Below are 17,294 nucleotides of genomic sequence, written 5' to 3'. Positions count from 1 at the left end.
GAAATGCTTCATCATTGAATTGCATCCTTAATCCGGGAAAGAGTAGGGAACGTTCATGTGTACTATTGTTTTAGAATCAATATACATCAGAACAAAACATCTATTCATTTCTTATTTAAAGCAACTTTGCATAATCCTTTTAATACCATATTTATTTCACACATATTCCATACTCAGAACAAGCAGTCTATTTTTCTTTGCAAACATCTCAAATATCGTCTGCACTTAGAACAAAAAACAGACCAATTAAGATATGCGTGTTTCTTCTATAAGGAAAAAAAAATGTTCTTCAGAAAGAAGAAAGAATTGCGGGATTGAAAAAAAAGAATAGAAGGAACAGAATAGAACAAAAAAGTGTATTCTAATATAGCCGTATCTTTACCCACTGGCGCCCTCCTCCTGTGTAACGATATAGCAGAAAGAATCGATACTGTTGGAATCGTAAGAGTTTCGGGAGGAACCGTCATCAGTTGCCGCGTTTTGCCATCGCTGAACTGTCCCGTTTGTGATCGTCTGCTTTTTCGCAGACCGAAATATGCTTGCTCTCTCTCGATACACGTGTTAATTTGTGTCTTTGTGGTTCGTTTCTCACTGTGAATCTATTTTTTTCTGCTCTTTTTTTTTCGCCGTTCAATTAATTTTAGAGCCATGGTTGGCTGGAATGACTATAGCAACAGGTCTGTGGAACTGATTTTGTTTGTGATATTATCTCTAATAGCATTTGGAGAATTTTCAAAAGGTAAGAAATTAAGAAATCGATAGAAAAAACAATTAAAATTTTTCATAATATTTTTTTCATTTTGCAAATCTTGTTTTTTTTTTTTAAATTTTCAGAAAAACTTCTTTTGAAACATTTAAAGTAATTATACTATTTTTGTATGCTGCTAATTTTTCCAAAATTACAAAATTAGATGAGTTATACTTTACATTTATCATACATTTTAAGACATTTTTAAAATAATATTTTACAAATCAAGTCGCAATTTATGTCAAACAGTTTAGTAATTATTTTTTAAGTAAATTGTGATGTTCAATAAGTTTATTTTACGTATTTTAAAATAATATTGAATTAGTAAATTGTAAAGAATATTTTTCTCTGAGTAATCTCATAAAAGCAGAAATCTGATATTCTATTTAATAGTTTCATAATTAGCTGGCTCCGAACAGCTGATCTTGGATCTTAGAAATACTGAACTTTCGAAGGTTTCTGTTCATAAACATACAATAAATCAAATTAATTTTTAATTATTTTGTTGTATTGTTTTGGAAAATTAGAATTTGTCATGTTATATGCTGTAATGTTATTTTTGTGACGAAAAAAATTATTCAATGATTTATATTTTACTAAAGAAATATTTGAAATATTTGCTGCAACAAATTCGGACAAATTATTGTTGAGGGTAATCTGAGCAAAACAGAAAATGTATTTAAATATTAGAAAATAAAATTATTTAATCCGGTCAAACTTAAATCTGTACGTCTTTTGTTTAGTATCGAGCTTCCTACATATTAAACGGTTTTAGTTTTAACCAGTTTCAATTTATTTTCTCGGTTTCACTTATGATTCATCCGTATTTAATGTAAGAAATGTTTAAATTTGAAAATATTAAAAGTAATTATTGTTTATTTCGAAATATGTTTATTTCGAAAGCTTTAATTTTAAGCTTACTGAAAATTATCTTGAAGAAATTAGTATTATTTCGTAACTAAGTTTCGTCTGCTTTGAGATTTTATTTCTCTTCTTTTCTTAAAATGTTTTATTCTGATTGTCACCATTTCATAATCACCAAAAACATTACCTTAAATAACATTTGATTGATATACAATTAACTGAAACATTAATTCTTAAGCCTTGGTGCATTTCGTAAAGAAAAGATTTGTTATCACTGTTAATGACTGTTGAATTGTAATGTTTTATAATTAAGTGGGTAAAATTTAAATTGTCTACTAATTTAATATAAATTGACATTAGTTCCTCATAGAAAATTTCCTTTAATATTTAGTTTTTTTCACTGTCTATCTATAAAAATAGAGTAGAGTGTTTGTGTATGTATTTGTATGTGTATTTGTATATATGTACCTTAAACAATTCTGAAGCTACACTCTCCACGTTTAGTGTATATAAGCTTGCAGATACGGTGGATCTAACTGACGATATATCATGGTATCCAAAAAATGAGAATATATATTATATGTTCGAACTATTAGAAATTTATTACAAAATTTGTTCATTAGGGTTTAGTCTTTTATTGTTTAGAACATGATAGGTACTGAGGTAATAAGTTTTTTCAGGTATTTTCCTTGATGAATATAGAATGGAAAACTGTAGTATATTTTAAATATCATGAGTTGGCGTTGACTAAAGACGCCATGGCAGATGATGCTGAAAGCAGTTAATCTTTATTTTAATTAGATCCTGAAACATATTTTCCTTAATCTAATAATGTAAAGCCTTAGAAATGGGTTAAAAAATAAGAAAAAAACCTTCTTTAGTTGAGACCCGAGTTTTAGCACTAAAAAATTAACTGAAGAAAGACTGCTACTTTTGAAGATATCGTATTCTGAAGAATAAAAGTTTTCATCAATTTCTCAATAATAGTCTTCCAGTCAGATTTTATGTTAGAGGGGCTCACTATGCTCTGTAGTGAACGAAAACTTATGTAGCTTATAATTTTTTATCTCCGCCAAATATGAAAACAAAGTTGAGTTTTTGTTTTCGTTGAGATGCAAGTGAAGTGTAATAAATGTTGACAGTGATTATCCAGAAAATTAGTATTGAAAAGCTCATCGAGAAAATTGCGAACTGATAAGCTCGACTTGAAACTCTTATGCCGTTTTAGAAAATACATATAGTTTTTTTTGTAAGTTTTCAATGCAATTTTTTAAAAATAAATATATGTTTAAATTTTGAAATCGTTTATTTTGGTATTTTACTTAAAATATTTCGTTAAAAATAATCAAACAATGGATTTTCAATATAAGTATAATTACAGGTTTCAAAATGTATTATTGTTTAAAACGAGGTTGGTTTTCTAACTCTCGGAACCAGTGTAACCATACCAAGCCACAGAACAACTTTTAGGAACCAATGTTGAGGGAATCTGGTTAAATTTAACTCCAGACATTCTTTATCAAAAACTTACGAATCTTTACTTTTGAATAGCTTTTGGGAACCAATGTTGAGAGAATCTGGTTAAATTTAACTCCAATCATTCTAATCAAAAACTTACGATTCTTTACTTTTGAATAAATTTTGGGGAATATTTGGAATAACTTTGGGAATAACTTTGAGGGAATCTGGTTAAATTTAACTCCAGACATTCTTTATCAAAAACTTACGTATCTTTACTTTTGAATAACTTTTGGGAATCAATGTTGAGGGAATCTGGTTAAATTTAACTCCAATCATTCTTAATGAAAAACCTGCGATCAGTTTTTAATTCGCCTGATGTTTTTTTTAGTTTGGTATTTCAATGTAGTATAAATTATGCTGAAATGCCTCTTAAAAATCTATTTATTTATTTTTTAAATTGACAGGATTAGAATCCTCTTCAAGATTTTCCCGATATCCGGTGTATCTACACTTTCTTTCTACAATTACATTTTGAAACACCTACAAATAAAAAAAAAAGAATTTTTTTAAATAATATTTTTGTTTAAATGAAATTAAGTTAAATAATTTCAAGTTATGATGTTTTCTTCACTTTTCAATGGATTGCCAAAGTTTTTTCCTCTTTACTCCTGCGACAATTTTATAAATAGATTTGAAAATTTTTTTTTCTTTTAAATTTAATAAAATGTATTTTTGTGATTTTTTTTAATTTAGTTTTGTTTGAATTTAGGCAACATTTTTTTAAGATTAAAAAAAAGTAAGCTCCTTCTACATGCAGAAAAATAAATTCAGGTCTTCTGCAATATCTTCGACGTAATTTTTAATCTCAATTAAAATTTGAGAAAAAAATAACTAAAATAAATTTACATAAATAAAAGAAATAAAAATTAAATATAAGTTCATGAAAAAAGGGAGCTATAAAGTTTTTATAGAAAAAGTTTAAAAATCTGAATTTAGATTTCATCAAATGGCAGAAACAATGATGCAAACGTTTTCCAATGCCCATTAAAAAAAATGGAAAAACTTCACAAAATTTTAATTTTTTTTGGCATTTTGTGGTGAAAAAGGGTAGTTCAATTTTGAAAACCATTTGATTTGTTCTTCCCAAAGTACCTCTCACGTACTGTAGCTTGCGTACCGTTTTAATGTAACATAGCGTACCCTCCTTTGACCTAAGAATCGTGTAATGAAATTCGAACATAAATTGCGATATGATTTTCAAAGATATGAGATATGATTATATTAAAATATATATTTTTAAAAATATTTCGGCTCAATGCCATCGATATTTTCTTCCTTTGTTTAAATGCAAGATAATTTGAAATAATTCTTTCTGTAACATAAAAGATGGAATTAAAATTTATAGATTTTTTTTTAAATTGTTGTTTTTAAGTTCTTAAACAATTGTTTAAAATTAACTTGTTTATTTATTATTTATAGAATGTTCGCTTCCTGAAAAGCGCATACATTTTAAAAACATTAAAAATATAAAATTCTGCTAAACTTAATTGATAATTAGCATATTTAATTATTTTAGGATATTCCATTAAAGTTTCCATTTCGTTAATTAATTTTGCGCTAATGATTTTTCTTTGTTTTTTTAATCATCTCTTAATGCAAACAACAAAACATTTTAATGATTTATAAAGAATCAATTAATAGAAATACTTGTTAATTATGAAAGAAAGAAAATAGATTATCAGTATTCTTTTTAAAGAAATTTATGAAAACAATGCATAAAATTAAATTTTTAGAATGAAAATTATAAATACGCATTTCAAAAAATGTTTAGACATGCAATTCTAATTTCCAATTATTTTAATAATTGTCTGTTTTCCAATTATCTTTATTAGGCATTTTATATAAACAAAGCATTTCCTGCACTATTTATTTTTATTTATGTGAAAAAAAGCTATTTATTGGAACTCAGTCTTAGTTCTCGAAATAAAAAACTTATTTTGAGAGTTAATTTATAATTAATTTCAGACGACTAGGTTAATCTGATGATGGTATTTTATAATCTAGATAAAGTGAAGTAAAAAGGAAAAAGCTTTGAAATTTAAGGTATCGCATTTGATAATGTTACAATTTTATTTAAAAAAGGAAAGAAATCGGATAAATAAGTATTCTATAGAGATATTTTATGGAATGATATAGATTTTTGAAATTTTATTATAGATTTTTGAAATTTTTAGATGCTGGTAGAAGAAACCTGACACGGCAGGGGGCGCTGCGGATTACTAAAGAATCTACAGATTATTTTTTATCTTAGATTTAAAAGAAGGGAGCGAAACGGCTAAAAAGTTGCTTTTAAAAAAACTAAGGGAAAATAAAAAATAAAAAGATTTGTCTACCCTCTTTCAAAAAAGATTAGTGAATTTTTTTTTCCTTTTGAAATCTAACACAAAAAAATAGATTGCTGTATAAACTGCGAATATGAATTTTTCCATTAGCATACTCTGCTATTTTGCGTAAAATGTATTTTTATTTTAAACTAAAAGCTATTAGACAGATATTTTGTCATAGAGAACCGTTATTAAAAAAAATTGAAATATTTTTTTTTAATGAACTGAAAAATTTTTTTTTTAAAAATAATTTTCGGAAAGTTTTTTTTATATTTCAGATTAAGCTGAATTGCGATTTTTTTCCATCTTTTACAAAGTGTTATTTATTTAAATAATTTTCGCTGAGAAGACGGACCCAATTTCGGGTTTATGACTACTGAAGTTCAACTCCGCAACCTTGTAATTTTGAATCCAATTCAGAAGACAAGGGAACTCCTGGATGAAGTATTGGGTGAGATTTGCCTTCGTGAATGACTTTTTGATGTAACTTACCCGCATTTGCGTTACATTGAGAGGAAAGCAACGAATACCATCCACGATTAGCCTGACAGCAAAGGAACTCTAACCAACGATCCGTTTACCACTAAGGATATTTTTCGTGAGCACTTTGGTCGGCGCGAGCCGGGTGCGGAATTCATATCCACCAGCCATCGTTATGCTTTAAATTCTGTTCACCTCATCGGAAGGTGGATGCTCTATTCCCTAAGCCACCACGGCTTTTCAAAGTGTTATTGTATAAAATTCTTATTAATGCGATATAAAATTTTAATAATATAAACTTTGTCAGGTAAATTATTAATTTTGCATATGCGAATTTCGTTTTATTTGCATTAAGCTCAAATACTGATTTTATGTGAGTGGTTCCGTTAGATTCATAAGAAAATGCGAATTTTTGAACAGTGTGCTTAGCAAAATTTGCTACCGGAGGTGTAGCAAAATATAAGTTTGCTGATCATTTTTAATATCATATCAGATTCAGATAACTCAATTTCTTTCTTAAGCTTAATCTAACATCTTAATGTTTAATTTCAAATTTATAAGATAAAAACGGAGTATTGAAAGGTAATGTCATTTACGACACAAAATTTAACATTTTATTTATGTTTATCATTATTTAATATTTCTGATGATAACTAAGGTTGATTTTCTTTATTGTTATTTTATTTTAGAACGTTTCGCATTCACCTCCCTTAAATATATTTTAGAACCTTTTTTTAAAAATAAGCTAAAAAATTGTACACTATAGAAATCTGTCGTTATAGAAATCTACCAAAACACTATAGTAATCTGTCGAATCACTTATGAGGAATCTCGCATAAAGGAAGAAAAAAAGTCTGATTTCGAACGAAGCTTTTAAGTCTTAAGAAAAATAACTTTCCAAATCCTTTCTCTAGCTATCAATCTGGTTTTGATCTCTTTTGTCCTATTTTATTCAGTAGTGATTTGTTAGATTCCATATTGTTTTTTTCCGTGTTTGAAAGTTAGTTTGTGAATCACAATGTACATACTTTAACTTAAAAAGCCAATAAATAAAAGATATGAAATTATAAGATAACTTGAAAATTTTTGTAGTATCCTTTGCCAAAAGGAAACCGTGGTTCAAAAGTTGATTTTTAAGTGAGAACTAAACATTATAAAAACAAAAATCTGGTTAACAGGCTTTAAGTTCCTTTTTCATCTGTTTTTATTGAAAAATAACACATTTCCAAAATCGCTGCTCATTTCATTCTTTAACAGCTCCCACTCGATTGTATACTCCATTGGATACTTACGCAGAATAATGTCAAGCAGGAAAGTCTGCTCAAACTCTAACAGACACCAAATCATTGCATATTGTAACGAGTGCATATTTAACGAGAATTAAAACCAAAAAATATTCAAAAAATGTGGAAATTAAATAATTAATATAATTAAAAACAATTAGCAAAATTCATTTGCATACATAGTTAAGTACTTAAAATTCATTGTATTTTAGGAATAAAAAGTATATATTTCCTTGAAAAACGTTGAACGAATACCTTAAAAGAGTAACCACATACAAAAGAGTAACCACATAATCTTAAAAGAATATATTTTCCCATCCTTGACTAAAAATTATGTTAGTTAGCAAACATTTTTCGTTTTTATCGAAAATGGTCAAGGTGATTTTACTCAAGTACCAGAAATTGTATTGTTTAGTCTGGTGATTTTGACCCATGGATATCTGCTAAGTTTCAAAAAGCGTATCACCAAACTTCAGTGGCAAAAACTTAAGAAAAAGTTACATATTTATAAATTTTTTGATAGATAACAGAGGAACACAAATAGAAGCTTTTGTGTCATGGGAATTTATTGTTAACTTTTTATACAAGTTTTTATTATATTTTAGTATCGTGAAGTAGAGAAGCTTTTTTGTCATGGGAATGTATTGTTAACTTTTTAAACAAGTTATAATTTATTATATTTTAATATCCTGAACAGCTAAAAAAACTGTTGAACATTTAAGCAATTTTAAAAATCCCTGTTCATTTTATTAATGACTATCTACTCAATACTAATAAAATTGTATACCCAATTGTAGAATAAACTCGGAGATCATTCTGACCCGAGAGTATCTATTGAAAGTTCAAAAGTATGTTTTCAAACTAAAGTTGCGAGAATTGAAGAAAAAGTGACAATATATTTTTAAAATATGAAAAATAGCAAATTGATTTTGTTTTAAGTAGTTGATAAATGCTTACAAGTTGAAGTTCTTGTTCAATAAAAATTTGTTGTTGATTTTTAAAGCAATTTTTAAATTCCTTCTATAAAAATATCCTAAAATAGAATTGAAAAGTTTCATAAGACATGCTTAGCTCGAAATTTTTAGAATCAGCAACTAAAGCAAAAATATAAATATTCTTACTTTATATGCATAGAAAAGGAATGCTGGAAATATATAACTTTAAACCCTAGTCTTCAAAGTATGTCACGTAAAAATCAACTTTAGGTCAGAAGAAAATTCAAATAATGGCATTTTGAAACATGTGCAATTTTTATAAGAATAGTTTGAATAAATTTCAATGCATGGATATATATACCAAATTTTAAATATTATACCCTAAACCTAAATATTACCTTTTTAAATATTATACCTTATTTATAACGAAAAATCAAAATTAAATACGATCTGATTTTGAAGTTTACTGTCACAATTTTTTAGCTATATTCCTTTAAAACTGACTTAAAAAATTCCTATTTAGACGATTCAATTTATTTTAAATTTCTAATGAAATTTTTGGTGGGTACATTGAGTAAGATCTCTGAAGTACTTTTTAGGGAGTGGTACATTAATGTAGTTTTAATTTCTGACACTGGATTGCTAGTTTCGCCATCTGAGGGTGATTTACTATAAACTGTTGCTTCAGTACTGCCACTTCAAAAAAGAAGAATAAGTCAGGAGAGACATCTGTACAGGTGTTTCATGAGATTCCAAACGCCACAGATACGTCATGAGACTTTCCAAAGACAGAGATATTTCATGAGATATTCTGAAAACATTGATATTTCATAAGATTCTCCATAGAAACTTCATGCAAATCCTGAAAAGACTAAGTACTTTATGAGATTTCCTAAGGACGTTGATTTTTCATGAGATTTCCTAAAGACTAGGTACTTCATGAGATTCTTCATAGACACAGATACTTCTTGAGATTTCCTGAGCACATAGATACTCCAAGCGAATTCCAAAATGAAAAGGCACTTTATGAGATTTATTAAAGACTAGGTACTTTATGATATTTTCAAAAGACATTGATACTCCAGCAGATTCCCCATCGATACTTCATACGATTTCCCATAGATAATTCATGCAATTCTTGAAAATACAGGGTACGTTATGAGATTTCCTAAAGACTAGGTACTTTACGAGCTTTTCTAAAGGCTTCATGAGATTTCCTGAAGACGTAGACATTTCTTGAGATTACCTAAAGACAAAGAAATTTCATAAGTACTTCAGGAGATTCCCTATAGGTACTTGATGCGATTCCTCAAAAGACTTCAGTAATTTATAATATTTCCTGAAGACGCAGATACTTCATGAGATTCCCTAAAGATATAGCTACTTCATGAGGTTTCCTAAAGACGCAGATACTTCCTGAGACTCCATACAGACATGAATACTTCATAATCTGTGAAAAATGACAGTATATATTTTCAACAGGATTGATTATGCTTTATTTCATTGCAAGAAAAATGCTATACACTTTACTTATAATTTAGAAAGGTTTTCTTATTTCTGAAATATTTTTTGCATGGAAGTTAACTTTAAACTATTTTGAGTATGCCATAAAGTTATTGAGTGTAATTATGATAAAATGATTAAGCACAGTTTCAATTATAAGTTTATTTTGAAACGAAAATAATTAGCAACTTTAGTGTGGCATTAAAACTGCGTACTATGTAGTTAAGTAAATAATTTGCTACAAGTAATGGGACTTAGTTCTTTTCGTCACACTTATACGCAATCAAGCGTTAATAAAAACTTTTAAGGTTGTAGTTAAATCTAAATATCAATAATTGAAAAATCTTACACCAAGTCTGATAGATACATTTATTCCCGACATCATTGGCTATAGATCGAGTGGGAGGATTTATTGTTGTTTAATGCTCCGTAAGCTTTTAAAAAATAAAGATCAATTTTGATTTAATCTCTGTCAGAAGTGATATTCACACATCCATATTCATTCATCTACAGATCGTAATTTTGACCTGAATCAGAGAATGATCCATCTCCATTTCAGTACCCCCATTGATATTTATTTGCTTTGGGAACTTGGAGGACTTTAGGACAACGCCAGATTTAACATTCACTAGTTACCATTGAATACACGGGGATTCTTAGCCGGCGAGATGCGAATTCACGTTCTCACGAACACAAGCCCAACGTCCTACCAAGCAGACAATCAAAATTCATATAAAATGTACATTTAGAAATTGAGAATCTGATTATTGAATTTAAAGTAGGATGGTCAGCCCCATTCAGCAGGAATGTTGCCTAAGTTTGTAAAGATCTTAATTTACATTTTATAATTTTTAAGAAACTTTTTTATTGTATTTTTATTTTTGAACAGAATTATTTGAAATCTTGATAAATAATTATTTTTTAAAAAAATACTAACGTCACTGCATTAAGCAGCTAACAACGGTTGAACGTTTTCGATAAGCTTCTCAAAAGTTGAAGAAATTTGGATCGAGCTCCAAAAGCTCCATACCGTGGAGCACATCCAATATCTATCTTCATAAATAATTATTTATCCTGCATATTATGTTCATTCAGAAAAAAAAATTTAAACTGTGATTAAACAGAATGCGATTGTAAAGATTTAAAGGAACTTTACGAAAAGGCCGAGGAGAGCAAAAGATGAATTAAAATCATCGAAAAATATTTTTTTTGCCTAGTGGGACTTCAATAAAGCTGAAAATTTTCTTGGAATCACTTTAAAGCTTCGTCTTCAGAGAAACTGGTTTTAAATAATTTTAATCTTTCATTTTCTTACACTAACACCGCAGTGTGAAAACGTTTATATTTAACTTCCTATTAACTTAGATTTTTAACTTCTTCATTAAAAATTAAATTCCATACATATTTTTTTAGAAGCATGAACATTTTTTTTTTATATTTCAAAAGTTGATCTTAGTTGATTTTTTTTTTATCTTGATTTCGCTCGAATCATTTGATTGACGTGTTTTGAAAAATAAGATATATCATACAATACTAATGGTGAAAAAGCATAAAAAAATATATGAAGAAAAACAAGACAATTCTTATCGATTTTTTCTGCTGCGACATTAATTCTCCTATTACGATTGTAATTAAGGTATAAAAAGATTAATCGAATCTTAACGTTTGATTTATCCTTACTCATATTATAAATGGTTCCGAGTAAAGCTTCAATTATTTGAGCTTTAATTCTATATCTTATTTTCTTCTGAAACATATGCCAAAATAAAAATTGTTTTCTGAGGTGATATTAAGTACATCAGGCATATTTTTATAGCAAAATTCTACTTACAAAAATATGAAACAAACATTTGACTATAGGCTTTATTTGTATAGTTATAATGCAGCATTTTTTATATATGTTGGACATGTAAAGTATCTACGGTTCGATTATTTGAAGGAATTTTCAAACTTATCAGACTTATATATGTCTATGAACTGTGTGAATTGTATTGATATAGAAATATATTCATATAAATTTTTATTTGGAGTTACGGTAAATATATATTTATACTTAGTTGAAAACATTTGTTTGAATTTTTTTTTACTTAAATTAGGTGTAAAATGATTATTGGATTTTCTTATTCCGAAGCAATTGTTGAAATTTTTTTCAGAATTCCTAAATTGTGAACTTAATTAGTCAATCTATTTTAATTGTTTTAAATGTAAAACCATTTGTCATTTTGAATAATTTCTTGTATTTACATTATTATTTGTCTGTATTGATTGAAAGCAGTTTAAAGTACAAATTTAATTTGTTTCTCTTAATTGCAAGATGGTTTCGCCACTGTTTGCTCACCTTGTCATTTCCCATAAATGCTTCACATTCATTATTGTTTCCGATTGAAATGTCAATACTTTTTTCCGAAAAAATAAACATATTTTTATAAATTGTGTATAAATATTAAACAAAGAAAATTTTGACGATAAAATATATTTATCAAGGGATTAGCATTTTGTAATAAAAATTTTATAATATTATTTTAACACCAGTTTTTATTTGACATTGTTTGTTTTTCGAACGTCTCATCTTTTAAGTAATTTATCCAATTCTAAAGATACGCATAATGATAAAACTCATCCTCCGTGACAGTATTTATGTTTATTTTCACAGAAGATGTTTAATTTCATAAATTAAGCATCTTCTCCTTAGGAAGACTGGTAAATCGAGAAAATTTCCCATTTTGCCAGCCGTGATAGGATCTTAATCTTCAATTTAACTTCCTCTGAACATAGTTTTTTTCCCAACAGTGTGGCTTTATGCAAACTAAATTTGTTCAGTTTTAAATTTTTTGTTACAATTAAAACAGTCAGATGTGCATTGGAATGTAATTATACGCTATTCATATAAATAGAATTCTTAAGCGAGGTAGAGTTTGCATGTTTAACTAATCTTTTCTAAGCTTCGAAAAGCTAGCATTTTCGACATATATGTGTCAGTTGATTATTTATTTAGGATTCCATATATTACTATCAAAATTAAATTTTTCTTTCGTTTTTAGTTAAATTAGTTGAATAAGATTACTTGTGTTGAATAATATGAGCTGATGTTTAAATCTTGATGATTCATATATCAACTTATTTATTTTTTATTTTCTTCGTCCACAAAGAAAAGCGAGCTCATATAAAATAAAAAACTCGGTAGGTAAATAAATTTTCATACTTCTCTTGTCAAATATGGTCCATAATAGGGAGAATTCGCGAAAATTCACATAAAATTGCAACAGCCTATGAATAAATTAATATTTAAAAAAAAACACCTGTTAAGCTCAATGATAAAAGTATCCGTTTCAGCATGTTCAATTCTAATTATGTAGTTGCATATCTGTTTACTAAAGAGCGGCTAGCATGATATTTCCTTTAGTTTTCAATTTAATGTTCATAAATTTGGAATTAATTATCAAGCATAAATTTTTTTCAGTCCATCGTGCTTTCTGTACATACTTCTCTACACTGTCATATTTTTAATAATTTTTAATCATTACTTCTTAATAATTTTTATGCCTTACAGGTTTCTGGACAAAACACAATTTAACATAAAGTTGAACACTAAAAACTTGCTTTGACAGTTTGTACTCATTTTATTATAGATTCAGTTAGAGAAATTTAAGCGGTAAATCTTCTTGAGGTTATTTTATTAATACAGAGAAATGAGGAATCGCATAAAATTAATCTGAGGCTTGATTCCTTTATTCCTTACACCATTAAATGCGAGTTACGAGTTTATGAATAATTTGATTAATTTCTCAATTAATTTAAATGTTAATTTCTATCTTTTAAATAAATGAATATGTATTGAGAAAGACCTAAAGTAGATGAAGTTTAAAGAATATTCGAACACTAGAACAGCCGGATTTGGAACTTACGTAAAATCTCCATTTAGAATCAATTTGACCACTAAAAGAAACTAATGTCTTTTCAAAGTAAAAAATATTTTGAATGGCGAATATTGATGAAATGCAATTTGAGGAAGTTTTCAGACATTAAAAAATAATCTTTTCCTCGTCTTTTTTTATTTTATTAACGCAATGACAATATTACAATACTATGTAATATTGTATTACGGATTATTCTCTTGCAACAGCACAAGAAATACAAAAAAAAACTATATGAATATAAATAATGCATATTAGAACACAACTTGTTTTAAAATGTTAAGTTCCATTATTAGTTAGTCATTAGCGTAGGCCTATACAGTACATCCGTTTGACATGAAAATGACAAGAAAATATCGATGAAATGCTCTCTATCATTTCTCATATCTAGTATTTCTTTATTCTCTAACCTAAGGTGTTCTCACAAACGTTGTAAAGAAATGCAAGACACCTCCAACTTTCACCTTTTGTAGAATAATTATTTTGAATCTAGTCCGCTTAGCCTATGTCACATTTCGTACTGTTATAGTAAGTGACAGTGCTCGGCTCCTACTCTTTGCTATCGTCTGTAAACACATTCGCATGATTACCATTCAGAATTCTAGAATTTTTTTTGCATTTATATAGATTTCATTTCGCAGTGCAAAAAATAGATTTCATAACGAAGAAGTGACAATGAAATTAAGAGGAAATTTTATTTTGTTCAAACGTAGTATCCCTGTAAAGTACATTTTTTACACAAAAAATTCATCTGTAAGTTTCACTGAGGCAAAAAACAGTAATCGAGCTGCACCTAGAGCTTAGAAGTGGTTCCATAATTCGAGCACTATACTTTCCTCAGGTTGTAATTCTCTAGTCTGTTTTGAAACTTGCACAAATAATGATAGCTACTCAAAATAAAAAGAAATTTCGATTTAATGTCCGTTGAAATCAAAGTAATAAGGCTTGAACATCATAAAATGAATTTTCATTTTTATTTACTTGACTTTAACTGTTCACCAGCAATACTTTCCTGTCCAGGATTATAACAAACACAGATTCTTTCAGACGCAATAACGAAATTATAACTCAATAAGAACTCAACTCAGCTACTTCGTTAATCGAATATTAAATACCATAAAATTCCATAAAAACTTTTGCAGGTATGCAGTTGTAGACATACTGTTGTAGATGTATACTGCTGTAGATGTATACCGTTGTAGATGCTTTCATAATTATTTTTATTACTACTAAACAAAATGCGGGGTATTTTTTATATAATATACTTTGAAAGATAAAAGGAAAAGTAAGAAAAAAAAACCTTTGAAGCTTCTTCTAAAATAACATAAGAAATGACGTAAAACACTCAAAATGACCCCTAAAGACGCTTCTAGTATTAAACAATAATGATTTCTCCAGTATACTGTAAAATTGCGACATTCTGTAAGACTGTTCTTCGTCTAAATAATAAAACAGATACTGCCTAGATAAACAAAGTTTGGCAAACTTAAACCGTCGGAATGTTTTTAAGCTCTTCAGAACTGGCGTGAGGGAAAAGAAACGCATCGCCAAGCTTGTACTAACCAAATTCTTATGTACTAAACAGTACTTATGCGTACTAAAGAGTGATAAAATACCAGAAAACCGTATTAGATCACGTTTCCATTATCTTACAGAATATTTCATGTATGATACATTGGATCGCGAAAGAAGAATCGCATGATCGCATATATGTGATTACGGGTATAAAGAGGGGAAATGAATTTGGTTTTTAGTAAGGTAATATTTAATTTTCGATTTCCAAATTCTGAAATTGAAAATGAATTCTGTTAGCTGTATCTGTTTTAGAAAAAAAATACTGACAAGTTACGTCTAAATTTCTCTACCTGTAAAGGTCTGGTTTCTTAGGACAAGCGCCTTATCTGGGCGTCAGCGGGACGTCAACGTCCCGCTGACGCCAACAATATACTGGTTTGTTAGCTCAAGGCTTGGTTTCTTAGAACTAGCGCCTTATCTGGGCGTCAGCGGAAAGTTGACGTAGAGCTGACGCCAANAGAATATTTCATGTATGATACATTGGATCGCGAAAGAAGAATCGCATGATCGCATATATGTGATTACGGGTATAAAGAGGGGAAATGAATTTGGTTTTTAGTAAGGTAATATTTAATTTTCGATTTCCAAATTCTGAAATTGAAAATGAATTCCGTTAGCTGTATCTGTTTTAGAAAAAAAAACTGACAAGTTACGTCTAAATTTCTCTACCTGTAAGAAAGGTAGTTCACTTATATGGAAAGGGGCAGCTTAAAATAGAGAAATTGTCATACACGCTTGTTGTTCTGTAAACTTGTAAACGGGAATTGTTTTTTTTCCCGCTTGTTAGCAGCTGTTTATCAGAAAGTTTCATGAAATCAGTTGCAGACAGTTAAAATGTTACTTAGAGATGAAGACAGATAAGATTTTACTTACCAACGTCAATGTGTTCATCGCTTTTCTAAATAAGTCCTTTATAAATGGCATTCTTTAAAATAGTAATCACTTTATCCTCCGAAATTAGTTTATGGACATAACATGTTATTAATTCTTGAAATAAAACCTTAAGAAAAAAGGACTCACATAGGACGAAGTTTTTTTTACATTTCTCCAACTAAACAAGCAACTCGACTTTTTCTCTTATTATTTTCCGCAAAGTTTCTTTGTACAACAAAAAAGAATAAATTTCAGATTCAAAGCTTTGTTCGCTTATGTAGAATAGCTTTTCACCTAGTTCAATTCAACCAGTTTGAATGTTTTTATTTATTTTGAAAGCTTATCTAAAATTCTATTATATGAACAAACGTCAATATTTAAACTACATAAATTGAATAGATATCAATGCAGTCAATGTTTTAGTAGTCCGTAGTATTTATACACGTCATGCAGAATTCTCATAGTACAAACTTGGAATGTTTTTAAGAAAACGTTTATATTAAGTAACAAAAATCGAAAAGAAAAAATCAGCTTTCACATCTAAAGTCTGTTTTATTAAAACTCTAATTACATAGTTGCGTAATAAATGTCGATACAGCGGTTTATTTGCAGGTACGTGTTGGCTTTAATCTTTATGCTTAATATCTTTATATTTATATTGTATTCATTGTTTGATAAAACTCAATTACTTTTGTCTTTAACTCATTAAAATATCTCTTCTAAAACAACAAAATCTTTCAATTTTGTAAATTGCATAAAGCAAAAGAAATGCTGCACAACCATGTTTTTTTGACGAAATCAAAACGACCTTTACCTATCAAAATGTTTGTTTTATCATTTTTTTTCTCAATTAGAAACATTTGGCTAAATGTCTTATTTATGTTTAACTTTTATGAATACATATATTGTATTATCCAGTTTTCTAATATTATTTAAGTGAAAGATCTTAAATATCTCGAAAATATATAATTGTTTTTAAACTACATCTTCAGAGACAGTATATATTCAATATCATTCACTTTCAAAAGCGTCGTAATATATCATTTTTGTAATCATTTATTATCTTTCTTTAAAAGCTTCCTTACATAAATTATTAAAAGCAAGTGCAAAATTAATTTCTATTTTCAATTTAAAAAAAAAGAATACGTGTATAGTTTTTACGTTTTGTTAATTCTCAAGACAAAAAAATGCATTTTCGATTTTTAGATCTCACTTATAATATTATTTCGGTAAATAATACTTTGAAGTACGTTTTTTTTGTGGAAAGCAAATTA

At 28.1% G+C, this 17,294-nt stretch overlaps 1 protein-coding gene across 1 annotated transcript in view; it reads left to right on the top strand.

Moving 5' to 3' along the window:
• The first annotated feature begins 443 nt into the window (after window positions 1–443).
• Window positions 444–17,294, top strand: part of LOC107449764 (nephrin-like) — a 233,334-nt gene continuing 216,483 nt past the window's right edge. The window contains exon 1 of the mRNA XM_043038973.2: window positions 444–739. Within this exon, the coding sequence (XP_042894907.1) occupies window positions 649–739 (91 nt within the window). The 5' untranslated portion in view covers window positions 444–648. The remainder of the gene's footprint in view (window positions 740–17,294) is intronic.

Source organism: Parasteatoda tepidariorum, chromosome 10, assembly GCF_043381705.1.
Source record: "Parasteatoda tepidariorum isolate YZ-2023 chromosome 10, CAS_Ptep_4.0, whole genome shotgun sequence".
Taxonomy (NCBI): Eukaryota; Metazoa; Arthropoda; class Arachnida; order Araneae; family Theridiidae; genus Parasteatoda; species Parasteatoda tepidariorum.
Note: the sequence above shows the minus strand (reverse complement) of the source record. Positions and strands in the feature narration are given on the sequence as shown.